The 14,610-nt window shown below is 41.4% G+C and overlaps 1 protein-coding gene across 1 annotated transcript in view; it reads right to left on the minus strand.

The window, feature by feature from the left end:
• LOC149300750 (dolichyl-diphosphooligosaccharide--protein glycosyltransferase subunit STT3B-like) overlaps positions 1-14,610 on the minus strand; it is a 47,677-nt gene that overhangs the window by 18,816 nt on the left and 14,251 nt on the right. The window contains exons 2-5 of the mRNA XM_089484847.1: positions 11,852-11,960; positions 8,116-8,403; positions 2,360-2,425; positions 1,873-1,972 (exon numbers count right to left, since the gene is read on the minus strand). Coding sequence (XP_089340973.1) covers positions 1,873-1,972; positions 2,360-2,425; positions 8,116-8,403; positions 11,852-11,960 — 563 coding nt within the window. The remainder of the gene's footprint in view (positions 1-1,872; positions 1,973-2,359; positions 2,426-8,115; positions 8,404-11,851; positions 11,961-14,610) is intronic.

The raw sequence follows: 14,610 nt of genomic DNA on the forward strand, positions 1-14,610 counted from the left end.
CCCCCTGCTGCCTAATTGCTCCATGAGAGTGAAAGTGCAGTGTTAACCCCTTCAATGCCACAATCGTGGCATTTTAGGGGTTAATTCCTGTTTTGCATGGGGCTCTGCTGCTGGTAGTCTGCCTGGAAGCCCAAGCAGACCAGCAACAGCAAAAACAAGCCCCCACAAGCTTTTTGATGACTCTCATAGGTATGGAAGCCTACAGGAGTCAAAGAGACTCCTTCCTGCAATGTCTGGTCTATAGACCAGCAATTCTTCAGTCTCCACATGTGTGGGGAGCAGCCCCAACCCTCCCCTGCTGCCTGATCGCTCCATGAGAGTGACAGTGCAGCGTTAACCCCTTCAATGCCACAATTGTGTATGACACATGGACTAAATATCAGTCAATGCTGTGCTCCAATGGAACATCAGCTTTGAAAGAGTTAAAAAACAAAAAAACAAAAACAAAAAACGAAAAAAAACAGCACTGACCTGAAAGTCCAGGGTGCTTCCAGGTCAAATGCTGTGAGTTTAGTAAGTGGGCTGATGATGATCCGATCACTCCTGACCAACTGTTTTAAAAAAAATCCTGGCTCCTAACATTTTTAGCTGGCGCCTAGATTCACAACAAATTTGTCAAGCCCTGCCATAGATTGCATTAGAGGGCACTGGGTTAAGACAAGAAGCACCAGGATAAGATGGCGCTGTGTCTTATAAGGCAGGGCTCGCCTTTTAATGCTGTGAAGACACCGACCGCGGAAGGGACGGCTGGGAGCGCTGTCCTAAGTCGGACCTATGGCAGCATTGAAGGTAAATACATTTCAACTATTACATGAATTACGCCCCGTCCATGTTTCCGTGAAAGAGCCAGAGAACACACTAGTCAGACTTAAAAAAAAAATAAAATAAAAGACTGGGGTGACAGTAATGTCCCAATTAGTGTGATGCAGCTCAACGAGCTCCCTTTTTACACAGGTATCTGACCAGCAAGCTTCGACAATCCTTGTAGAACTCATTACCACACAGGCACAAATGTAACAAAAAACATTATGGTCAAGCAATTTTACTCTACGATCTATTATTCCGACATTCACTGCTAGCTGGAAATTTTTGCAATATCTCATAAAGGAAGTGGAACTATAGTCAGAAAAGCCAGAAAGTAAATCAAGTGAAACTAGTGTTTGTTACTGTACACATTATCCTTCTCGTGATCAACGAATCTAACTGCAGTTATTCAGGCAATTACCAGCTGGAAATCAGACAGTATATGTAGTGTTTCTACAATGCACTGCATGATCTTTGCTGCTCAAGAAACAAAGACCCGCTAATAAAGAAAAAAATCCTTGCAAAGAAGTGCCAAGAAACACGGCAGCCCACTCAATTTATTTCCTCAATTATTGCGGATGAATAATGAATTTCCTCATTCAAAACGCATGCAGAAGACCACACAAGGCCAGAAAACAACTTATTTTCATGGACTGAAGCGGAAATAAAAAGCTTAAGGACAAACAATGAGATGATGTTTCACCTGCTATACCTGCAATTGAATCTCAAAGTGGAATAAGTTGAGTAGGAAGAATGTTTAACGTCGCAAAAGGCACCAGAGTTCCAGCCTTAGGCACGAAGCACTTAGACAACTTTTTTGTCCAATACAATATATGAATGACAAAGCCACAAGAATAAAGCCAACATGGTTTTGCCAGGCATAACTATTCTCTGTGCATAGGACATTCCCAGCATGAGTTTGATGAAACACAAATGGGAACGAATCTAAGAATGGCCAAAACCATGGCATCAAACCATACAAAACGCTATTGGACGGCATGTGTTGAAAACACCAGAAAACACGCATGTTAACAGTGGAAGTTAGGGCAGTGCATGAGTCCCTCTTACCTATGTAGACTCTCTTGCTATAACGTTGCATCAATAGCAGTACAAAAACATGAAGTGGGATAAGATTGATGATGAAAACGTAGCCACCCCAGGCAGACACCTAAAAATAAATGAGAAAGCACATGAGAAAACGTATGAATATACAGCAAGCAGGCCAAGCAACCTTATGTGCTTGAAAATGCCATTAACAAAGAGAAATTCACAGAAAATGAAAATCCTAATGAAAACTAGACTGCCCTAGAACAGACAATTTGGAGGGGTCACCATCTCCATATCAGACACATCAACAGTTTGGAGAGTAGATAGCAAAGTAAAAGGATACCGTTGTGACAATGCAGAACATTTAACTGGAACATGCAGTGGCTATTGAGTTATGTATTATATCTCCATTCACACAAAATATTTTGTGAAGGTGCACCACAAGGCTGTATCTGAATCAAAAAAAGACTAATATTTCCCCCAATAAAAAACGCAAAATTATGCTTACCATGTAAAAATAAGACAGACAGCAGCATATTGTCCAAAAGACGGAGCCCGTTTTTACAGATTTCACCTGCAAAAAAAAAAAAATGTATACATATAATTTTATCTATATATGTATACATACATGGTTTATCAGCAGTAATTATCTATACATGTCACAAACAGCTGTGGTTGGAAGAGGTTGTACCACTCCCTTAAGAGACGTATACACCAATATAAACATCTAATTTATATATATATATATATATATATATATATATATATATATATATATATATATATATATATATATATATATATATATATATATACACACACACACACACACACACACACACACAATTATATACACATACTATATGACTTATGTCTACACTGCTAATTACCGAGTTTAGGTGTTTCAGTCACACCCAGATGTATAAAACCAAGCACACAAACATTGGCAGCAGAAGGTATCATAGGATGCCACCGTTTGTGAAACGCCTGCCCTGCTAGATCTACCCCAGTCGACTAAGTGCTATTATTGTGAAGTGGAAGCACCCAGGAACAATGTTCCCTCTAAGCTGTGCACACATTCTGAAAACAAGCACACAAAGGGTTACTTACCTTTTCTGCAGCTCTGAGTGCACACATCCTTGTAATAAGAGAAAAATTGGCACAACAAGATTTTTGCTCACACCAACCAAAAATTAGAGGGAACACCGTCTAGAAGTAACAGCGGTATAGCACGCATACTCAAAGAGCTGGGCTGTAGCGTACCAAAGCACATATCGTGCCTGTCCTGTGTAGCAGAGGACTGCATTGGGTGGCGGGTCCCTGTCTTGCTGGTGTTGCGGGAGAAGCCGGTCAGGCACATTACCTGCGGGTCCCGGTGATCCCGCAAGGCTGCCTTCGCGCTGCTCCCTTACAGTGCCTCTTCTCTTACTCCGCCCAGGAATAAAGCGGAGTCACGTGATATGTTGTCACTTCCCGTGACTCCGCCTTGTTCCTGGGCGGAGCAAGAGAAGAGACGCTGTGAGGGAGCAACTCGAGGGGAGCCATGCGGGACTGCGCGGGACACCTGCAGTTCTGGTAAGGAGGTGGGCATGATTGGCCACAAATGTGGCGGGATTGACCAGAAATGTGGTGGGAGCGGAACACCCACGTTGCGGGAGCAGGCGGGATTGGGCAAAAATTCAGCGGGAGCGGGATTAAAAAAGCAGTCCCGCGCAGGGCTCTACTGTGTAGCATCACTCACTATAGAGTTTCAAAGTGCCCCTGGAAGCAACATCAGCATAAACACTACGTCGGGAGTGTGTGTGAAAAAGGTTTTCATGACCGAGAAGCTGCACACAAGCCAAAAGATCACTATGTGCAATGCCAAGCATTGTCTGGAGTGGTGTAAAGCACACCACAACGGGTATGCTTACAACTTTGTGCTGCCAGTTTATGGAAGCCCATGACAGCAAAGTCCAGCATGATAGCAAAGTCCATTAAAACATGGTTTTATTAGTTTGCTATGGAGGAACTCGAGCGGCCTGCACACAGCCCTGACCTTAACCTATCGGAATATTTTTGGGAAGAAATGGAATGCCGTTTGCAAGCCAAGTATTCTTGCCCAACATCAATGTCTGACCTCACAAATGCACTTTTTGGTTGAAGCCTTCCCAAAAGAGTGGAGGCTGCTCTAGCTGCAGGGGGAAGCAACTACATATTAAAGCTAATGGTTTTGGAAAAGGATGTCAAACAAGCTCTTGTAGGTGTGATGGCCAGGTGTCCACACACTTTTGGTCAGATAGGATGGGTGTGTCTAAACTTATATATATATTATATCTGTATATTTATCAGAAGCAGAAAACCAAACAGTACGTGTAAATAAAACCATTTTTAAAAACAGATCACAAAAGCAAGCCAATTACAAAATGACTGGCATATGACATGCCTGAGCTACAAGGACCATTTCAGACAGTAAATTTCACACAATACCTAAAAACATACAAAGCTCCATCATATCTCCCCCTGTAGAAGTCTCAATTAACTAGCGAGTCTTCTTCCATACTACTTGAGTGATGACTTGACGGCTGACATTTTTCTTCAACGTTGCTTATGAGCCATCCAATTTATATTTCCCTGCTGCCTCTCCATGGAAGCTGTCATTACTAATAAGCTTCCAGGAGATCGACAGGAGCCGAGAACCTCAAACCATTCTGCAAATTTTGCATATTATCTTCGCCCTTTCTATTGGTCTCTATGGCACCATAAGCAACAAAACCAGAATATTGGCCAATAACGACTTTTTAGCAATCATCCAAAACCAACTACTACAATTTAAAGCTCTAACCAGTACCATAACATAAGTGCCCCAGAACGTATTTGGGTAAACTGATGTTCCTCCATATTTACCCTTTCCCATATTAATGGCAGTATTCTAATATAAGAATAGGGTTGGGCTAAACTCAGTTTTCTTCACACGAATCCTAAATTCCACCAGATTTGCAGAACAAAAGTTAAAATTCTACCCTCATCTACATATACTTATAGAAATGTATAAAACACGCCGTGAAACACTCTACTTCTCCTATCCTCCTAACATCTCAGCGTTGCTTACTTCTTAAGAAGACTATCTAAGGATGCATCATGTTAAAATGTGTACCTTCAATTACCCTCCCCCATCCCAGCGGCAAACCGGTAGAAAGACTTTGGTTTTATATGTTATCGGCGGCGAGCAGCCCGAACCAGGTGCCAATCAGACTGTTATCTTCGCAAGTCCACCTGCAGTGCAAATGGAAAACCCTGAACTCTGTCAGAACAGCACAAAAGAAAATAAATGTATTTGGGGAGAATGGGTGCCGACATCAAATTGGAGATGGAGTCTGATAGAGAAAACAATACATGGGTCAAGGGCTAACCCTATGGCCATAATGGCCAATTCGTTTTTGTTTGTTTTTTTAATTATTATTAAGTAACTGAACTTCAAATATATTTAAGGTGAAAGTACTACTAAATTCCCATTGTGATGCACTAAACAATTTACTTATTAGCATGGTGGTAAGTCCGAGTGATGTTCCATTATTCCGTCATCACATTTTAGGCAGCAGGATGTAGATAACTGACACGAGAGACGTGTCGGTATTCTCCACATGGTCAAAGGCAGCAATGAGTATTCCAAATTCCATCGATCAAATAGTAATATTGTTTACTCTGGAGCTTGGTTCTCACAGTCTTTGGTTCTCACAGAACTTCAGGACAAGAAATTGATTGGCTAATGCTAGCTTGGCCACCGTACACAAAAGATCTTGGCTTCCCAGAGCTAAACCTTGAAACTCAACACGTCTCAAACTCTCAAGTTGAATACTATAATCAACCGTTTTTCACACGGTGGGATTGGTTCGTAATAAGGTCCTAATGCTCCTAATACAGCCAGTAAGTATTAGTTCCAGGCTCAAAGCTATTTTACATACATTAATACCGTATTTGCTCGATTATAAGACGAGGTTTTTTCCAGAAAAAAACTTCTGAAAAACCGACCTCGTCTTATAATCGAGGTCGTCTTGTAATCAGGCCTCAGATCATCCCCCACGATACCTCACAATTCCATCGGCAGCCGCCGCCGCATCAGCTGCAGCCACCGCTTCTGTATTCGCGGCAGCTGCCGCCGCCGCTTCTGTATTCGCGGCAGCTGCCGCCGCCGCTTCTGTATTCGCGGCAGCTGCCGCCGCCGCTTCTGTATTCGCGGCAGCCGTCGCCGTTTCTGTATTCGCGGGAGCCGCCGACTCCGTATCCGCGGCAGCCGCCGCCTCCGCCTCCGTAATCCGCGGCAGCAGCCGCCGCCTCCGTAATCCGCGGCTTCAGCATCCTCCGATGCGGCCGAATCGGAAGCTGTGACCATAACAGATGCGCGGGTCATGTGGGTCGCGCTGTTCTCACCTGACCCAGCTTCGTTTTTTACGTTTTGTGCCTATGATTCTATGCAAATCAGTCCTACCTGACAGTCTGTGCTCCTGTTCACAATTTGTGAAGAGGAGCATAGACTGTCAGGTAGGAATGATTTGCATAGCTGGTTCAATTAGGGGCACAACCTAGTGAACTACACTTCCCATGATTCCCAGACCCCTTTAAGCGTGACTGAGGAGCATGGGACAAGTTGATGGGACAAGTTGATGGGACAAGTTGATGGGACATATAGATCTGCTATTCCCACTGACAGGTGAGAAAGAAAAAAACACAAAAACAGTGGTTTTGATTTTTTTTCCCATTAGGGTCGTCTTATATTCAGGCCTTTTCTTTTTTTTTCCCAATAAGATCCAAAATTTGAGGGGTCGTCTTATAATCGGGGTCGTCTTATAATCGAGCAAATACGGTAAATCCATTTTAGTTATAGCTGACAATAAAAAGTAGGTATTTTCATTAAGGATCCAGTGCACGGGTTGGCACTGAACAGCCATTAAGTCCACCAAACAAAACAGGCACGTTAAAATCAATGAAAGGAATATTAGTTTTCAAACCATATAACAAATAAATAAGCTCGGGCCTCTGTACCCAACATAACGCTTTGCCTCGTGCTGTCAATTCTGCGTTAATTGCTGGCGCTATATGAATAATATATATATATTTTTTTAAATGCTTAAAGAATGCCAAATCTCGACTTCTGCATTAGAGAGCCGTGTACGTTTTCGGTTAGAATGGGGGCTGACAATGGATTGATACACATTTCTCACATTGTTAAGCATCACAAGTAGTCATTCGATGTGCACGTTACAGTTTTATGAAAACCGACCTTGATATTTTATTTACAGTTACATCTAAAGTGCTAGCCATCAAAATGTATAAGAAATTCTGCTTTTTTTCCCAAATACAGGACAGAAAAGGGTAGGGGTTTATTGTCTCCCTTTCCACTTACAGCTTTTTTAATAGCCGCAGCCTAAGAGCAAATAACACGGCATCGCAGGACACCCTTAACCCCACTTCCCGACACCCTGCTGGTTCATTTTCATTAGGGAGAAGCTTTCCCTGAGGCTTGCTAGTTCTCTCTAATATCTATAAGGCTTTGTTTCCAATTCCTACTCTGCATTATGTCCCTAGAAATGCTGCCCCATACTCACCGGTCCCTTGATTCCCATAATGAGCTCAATAGGTCTGCAATGATCTCTATTACTCAGTCTCTGCTACCCACATGCCCTGGCATCACATATTTTGCAGACATATGACATTTAAAATGTAATTAAGTAAATAGTCATTAAACCCTATTTAGAAATAAATTACTCATTTGAATGAAATGATTTTGTTCGGTGCCACTACTGTCCTTTCAATATTTTTCTTTAGTAAAATGCACTTTATTTCAGAAACACAAGATAGTGCCCTCTACGAAAAGGATCTGAAAAAGTGGGAAAACAGGCAGCTGAATTGACTTAAATAAGCAAAAAATAATCGTAATTTTTTTTTTTTTTTTTTTAACACACAGCAATTCAATGTTCTGTTCTACCACTCTGACGCTTTAGTATTGCCCGGTGGTGTTGAAAACTGGCAGAAAAGGTGAACTGGGATTGTTCGACCACAAAAAAAAAATAAAAAAAAAATAAAAAATACAAATAAACACAAAAATTGGTCAGGAAAACAGCAGTATTTCTTTACATTTGCAGCAGAATATCTGGAAAGGCTCTGGTGTGTGAGTAACATGTAGATGAATGTGCAGACAATTTATGCGGTTCATAAAGGTAGTTATTGTTTCTCTGCCAGAGCGTGGAGAAAGGCTACAGGGAAGAAGAAAATCCAATTACTTACCCACAAATAATATGTAAACTGAAGTGCAAAAATAGCAATGCCTTCATTGTCAAAAGATCCAGCTACTGATCGGGATATGTAGCCTGGCACTATAGCAATGAAGCAGGCAGCTAGAAGTCCCGCTCCCTGGTTCCACAGTTCTCGGGTAAGCAGGAAAGTGGAAATCGACGTAAGGCCGCTGAAAACGGGTGCCAGGAACACGCAGACATCTCTTATATGAACCGTCATGTTCAGCATATTTAAAATCCAATGGAAAAGGCCAGCAGTCACCATCAACCCAGGGTAAACCTGCAATGAGAGAATGGAGAGTGAGAACAGTCGAAAACACAAACCAAAGTTATTTGAAAAAGACAATTCCAATGGGAGACAGACAAGTGTGATGTACATTTAACGGCGCTGAAAAATACTCCTGTAAGTAACATCCGGCAGTGAAGCCTGACTTGATTTAGGAGGAACATAAAATTAACTGGACAATACATCCAATTAGCAGGCGGCAGCATGCTATCAACTACACACATCTCTAGGCTGTTAACAGCCCCATCAGCCTGTTCGATCTAGCGGTTACCAGAGTACCGCTGTATTTTAATGGGCTGGAGTTCACGTCACTAGAAGCACACTCGCCTGGGAGGTTTAGAGAACTCGGTTTGCCATAACCATAGACGGCTTAAAGTTTACACGGAACGATCACCTCTATGTAAAATCCCATAACGGATCTAAATACATAGTTTGCAGGCCATGCCGATCCAATAAAGGGGCTTAAAGCCACAAAGTGATATGATGGCCCTGCTATGCCTCTCCCACTAACCCTACTGGCTACTTACTGTCCATCGTCAACAAGCACTATATTATAAAAATATAACTTTGGCCTTTAAAAAAAAAATAAATAAAAAAAAATAAAAGGCTGTCTATACATCATTAATATATCCATGGATCAGAATTCTTTTAGGGCATACAGAAAGTTAAATGCTTCCTGGACTATTTCCATAAGCCTAGCTTTAAAGGCATGCAGGCACAACGCAAGAGCCACCACACAGCCCAACAGAAAATAAGAGTGGATATAAATAAAACAGTTTTATAGCCAGAAAAACTGGCATTGACTTAAGCCTGGCACTTAGCTTGGTTTATGTTAATCTGAGCTGGAGCAAAAACCTTTTCTCACTCTAGCATTGGGCTGCCCACCTCAAACATGCATAATCATGAAACCAATGTAGAATGTTTCTGTTCCCTTTTTAGTAAGGAATATATACATACACACATATACACCAGTAGATAACGCCTATTTACAATATACAATGCTCTAATCTCATGGCACAGGAACATTTAAGGAGAAATAAATATTAAACGGCGCACTCCGCTGTCATACACATTAAAGCCTCCCTTTGACTAGACAGAAATCAATTACATTTACAGACTACAGGTTAAAAAAAACTGTCCTACTTTTATAATTTATATCCATAAAATGACTAATGCTTTTTTTTTCTTCAATTTGTGACAATCACCCGGCAGGGCTAAGAAGTTAAAGATTGCAACTGAAACATCATACATGGTAAAAGAAGCCAAGAGGATAAGCGAGTTTCACATCTTTATGATTAGACAGGGGAGATTTGAATTCCAATTGTGTTTTATTAATCCATTTATCTAAAGACATCGAAGAGGGCAAATTCCAAACTTATTTGCAGTGAATGAGATGAAATGCGACGCTGAATGATGAATAATCTGTACAGCCATATAGTCAGAAAAGTCTACCTTAATTAAAATTAATCCATCATTAAAAAAAAAAAAATTGAAGTAATCCTATTTATCTTTAACAACCGCCTGAAGCGGTGTACTTTTGGCGTTTCACGACACATTGGATGAGGTTACAAGGGCAGTGTTTTGAAGGAACTGTTAAATGCTGATAACGTTATCATTAGCACTTGTTAAAAGTTTTCTCAATGCCTGCCCTCAAGTACTTCCAGCACCGGTTCAGTTTCTCCTCCTAGGGGCACAAAGGGCCAGGATCGGGTTGTCATCTAGTAGACATCCACATAAAACAAGCATGACAACCGTCAGACGAAATCGGCTCTATGCAAGCGATGTTTACTTCTTCACCCTTAACTACGTGGCAGCAAGTAGCGGGCAAACGTCACTTAGGAGGGCAACTGCGGAACAGTATGACTGCCAAGCCCCATATACACTAGGGCTGCAACTAACGATTATTTTAATAATAGATTAGTTGGCCGATTATTTTTTCGATTAATCGAATAAAAAATGCAATTTTTTAAAATTTAAAATGTAATAAAAAAAGTACAATTTACACTTTCATCTCTTTATTGTAATGGCCTCTCTCTCTCTCTCTCTCTATTCACCTTCTTATTTTACCAACATAATAAAAGCTACAAGAACCCAAACACAGTGTTTCTCAAACTAGGTTTTAATACAAAATTAGTAAATATTAATTCATATGTTAACTATTTTTCATATTTAATAAAAACTGAGAAAAACAGCCTTGTTTATATTTTCTTTTATTTACCAAACTGCCCCGTTATGCACATCTGACCCCCAGCTTGCCACTCTGCCCCCATATATGCCTTATACCTCCTATATGCCAGCGTTTCCACTGTGCCCCTGATATGCCTTATACTCCTTATATGCAACTGAGCCCCCTGATATACCTTTTACCCCCAGATATGTCTTATTCCCCCCCGATATGCCTTATACCCCTTATAACTTCCAATATGCCACTCGCCCCCATTGATGCCTTATACCTCCCTGTATGCCACTGTGCACCCCGATATTCTACTCCGCCCCCCATAAATGCCCTGCACCACCCTGAAATTCATTATACTCCCTGATTCACCACTCTGCCTCCCCCAGATATGCCACTCTGAAATTCATTATACCCCCCATCCACCACTCTACCCCCCCCTATCCACCACTCTTACTCCCCCAGATATGCCCCTCTGCCTCCCTGAAATTCATTACACCCCCATACACCACTCTGCTACCCTGAAATTCATTATACCCCCCATACTCCACTCTGCCTCCTCCCCCCTCCCATACTCCACTCTGCCTCCTCCCCCCTCCCATACTCCACTCTGCCTCCTCCCCCCTCCCATACTCCACTCTGCCTCCTCCCCCCTCCCATACTCCACTCTGCCTCCTCCCCCCTCCCATACTCCACTCTGCCTCCTCCCCCCTCCCATACTCCACTCTGCCTCCTCCCCCCTCCCATACTCCACTCTGCCTCCTCCCCCCTCCCATACTCCACTCTGCCTCCTCCCCCCTCCCATACTCCAATCGTCAACAATTTTAATTATCAATTATTATCAATTAGTTGTTTTAGCCCTATATATATATATATATTCCTTTTCTCCAGACGGTAGTTCCGTCTACATAAATAAACTAAATTAAAATTCTTAGTGAGTTAGGGTAACACTTATAGAAAGTCAAATTAAAGAAGCCAGTGTTCACCAAGCTTCTGAAAAATTGCAGGCAAAACTAGTTACTCATCCATTGGTGCACACATTTTAGCTCGGTTTTCTATGGCACTTCAGCTGACACTGGGGGAAAAATTGGCGATATTTTGGATTTATCTACCTGGTTTCACTAGATGCTAAGTTTTGGGATAAGGAATTTCCATTGCAAGCTGAAGCCTCGTTATATGTGAAAACAGTGTATTTATACAAACATTTTAATATGTTACTAACAGCGTCTTAAAGCAACACTTTGCTGTCTTAAGAAGCCAGACACTTACCGTTCCACCTACTATCCTTCCTAGTGGATACCATGCTCGTTCATCAAACCAATTCAAAAATTCATAAAACCCGTGGGATGCTAGGTGATGTGTTGATCTGTAGTTGAACCTGTACAAAAGCAGAGGGTCGAGTTAGTACTAAAAGGCTAAATATGCTTATTTAACAAATAATGACAAGTTTGACATTTCTGAAAGTAGTATTCATGCTTTTGACAGTACGGAAACCATGGATACAACCGCGAGAAGCCTATTCAGATAGCGTTATTTGTACACGTCATGAATGATGGTTCGTAAAATGAGGTCAATTCATGTTCTCCGGTGCTCTTCGCAATAATCAGGCTTCTGTCTGCTAAAAGCCAGCGTAGCTGGCATTAAGCTTAAAACATTGTCACATACGATGCTGCCTAAGGTAGTAATTCAGTCACTAAATTTTGATGGCTGGCTAGTAGGAGAGCGTAACTGTATGCAGGAAAACGCACTGGAGCCTGTGCAGAACAGAGTCCAATGAGCATTTATTTCAACCAGCGCCTGGACTGTTCCTTTAAGAATCCACGGAAAAGCTACTTTCATCTGTAACATCGCTATAACCCAACAGATCCACATAGCAGATTTATCTTTAGGCTTCTTGTTTTGCCACCCCAAAATACTCAACATGGTAAAAGCACATCGACGACTCACCCAGGAGGTAGCAAAAAGAACCCAGACTAACAGGTCAAGTACTGCAGGCCTCACTTTCCTCCATTAAGGTCACTGTTTGCAATTACGCAATAAGACTGCAACTGTCTCACATTTGCCAAAAACATCTCGATGACCCCCAAGACTTTTGGGATAACATTCTGTGGACTGATGAGTCAAAAGCAGAACTTTTTGAAAGACACGGATCCCGTTACATCTGCTGTAAAGCGGACACAGCATTGCACAATAATAATATCATACCCACAGTCAAACGCATTGGTGGTAGTGTGATGTCTGGGGCTGCTTTAGGACCAGACTTGCCATAATTGATGGAACCATGAATTCTGCTCTCTATCTCTCTAGGAAATCCTGTTCAGCCAGCAGTTTGCGAGCTAAAGGTCACGAGCTGTTGGAGTATGCAGGAGGACAATGATTCAAATTCTGAATAGCTTAAAAGAAACCAAATGAAAGTTTTGGAGCAGCTGAGTCAAAGTCTTTGACTTGCATCTGATTGAGATGCTGTGGCGGGACCTTAAAAAGGCAGTTCATGCCCTAGAACAATTCTGTCAAGAAGAATGGACCAAAATTCCTCCACAGATGTAAGAGACCCACTGGCAGTTATCACAAACATTTGGCTGCAGCTGTTGCCACCAAAGGTGGCACAACCAGATATTAGGTTTAGGGGGCAATTTTCACACGGGTCATATATTGTGATTAACTCTTTACCTTCAATAAATGAAATGATCACTTAAAAGCTGCATTTTGTGTTTATGCACATTGCCTTAGTTTAATATAAAAATTACTTGAATGACCTGAAAACGTGAACATTTCACGTACTGAATAAATTAGCTGAAAAAAAAAAATGCTAAAAACATGTATTTTAGAATTGAATGGAAAAACCAATTACTTTTCCATGTTGGTTATCAAAAAAGCCATGATCAATCATTGTGGAATATGAATCACAAAATGCATTGAGACATTCCTCAAGCTAGCCTCATACAATAATGCTTTGTGAATGCCAAGAATACAGAGATTATCTGGGAAAACAAATTGTTAATCCAGATCTCTCACTGTGCATTTAAATTTAACTCATCCGTGCATTTCCCTTGAATTATGTGGGCTAATACATTTGTAAACGGGCATAAACAAGCCACATTCACCGAGAAGATACCCATCAAACTTCATCAAGGCTGTATTCAATGCATACTTCAATGTGACAGGTAAACGTTTTATTGTCAAACAGCAAATCAGATTGCATACTAAAGAAATAGAATTCATAAAGCGCACATTCCATGGAAATAGACACCTGAAAAATGATTTTATGAATCCTGCACAATGCATATTCACCATCATTTTATGCTATGAGTATAAGCTTGCAGGCAGGGTCCTGTTTACCTAATGTATGGGTTTTCCAAGTCTGTCAACTCTAGGCTTGTCATTCCCGTTGAATATATGTGTTGTGTAAATAGTCGGCGCTATATTAATAAAAGATGATACCCATACATTAAGGACAGCTATGCATTGGGACCACATCACATCAGACCCTAGACGCAACATTTTAATGCAAGGATGAAGAAAACCTCTGTTTATTGAAATCAATCTCAATGTCAGAAAATAACTTCATGAAGCATGATGTGCCAAGCAATGGGGCTTCATGGTTAAAAAAAACACATCAGCAAAAAGGGGAGGGGGATACTAAATATTAGAACATCTTAACCCGCATCTAAAAACTAATTGCCTGCCCTCCACCTACTTTTTCTTTAGGAGTAATAACTTTGATAAATGTTATTGAGGGCATGAGTAATTTTATGTCCTTCTCTAAAAATCTGCTCTGTAATGTACACTACATGACCTAAATTATGTCGACAACCCCCCCTAATTATGGAGTTTAGGCCCTTCAGCCACAGACGCTGCCTTCTCCGAGACCTGCACCCTTGGGTCACGATATGCGGCTGGATAGAATGGCCAGGTACCTGGCTTACTCCTTATACCGTCAACGATGTAGATTAGCGTGAACCCCTTGAGTATTCGAGTTTTCCGTCTTTCTAGTTCAACTCTCTCCTTTGCGGATCTATTAGCAACTG

This window comes from Sceloporus occidentalis, unplaced genomic scaffold (assembly GCF_023333645.1).
Source record: "Sceloporus occidentalis isolate IW3139 unplaced genomic scaffold, rSceOcc1.0.p SCAF_23, whole genome shotgun sequence".
NCBI lineage: Eukaryota > Metazoa > Chordata > Lepidosauria > Squamata > Phrynosomatidae > Sceloporus > Sceloporus occidentalis.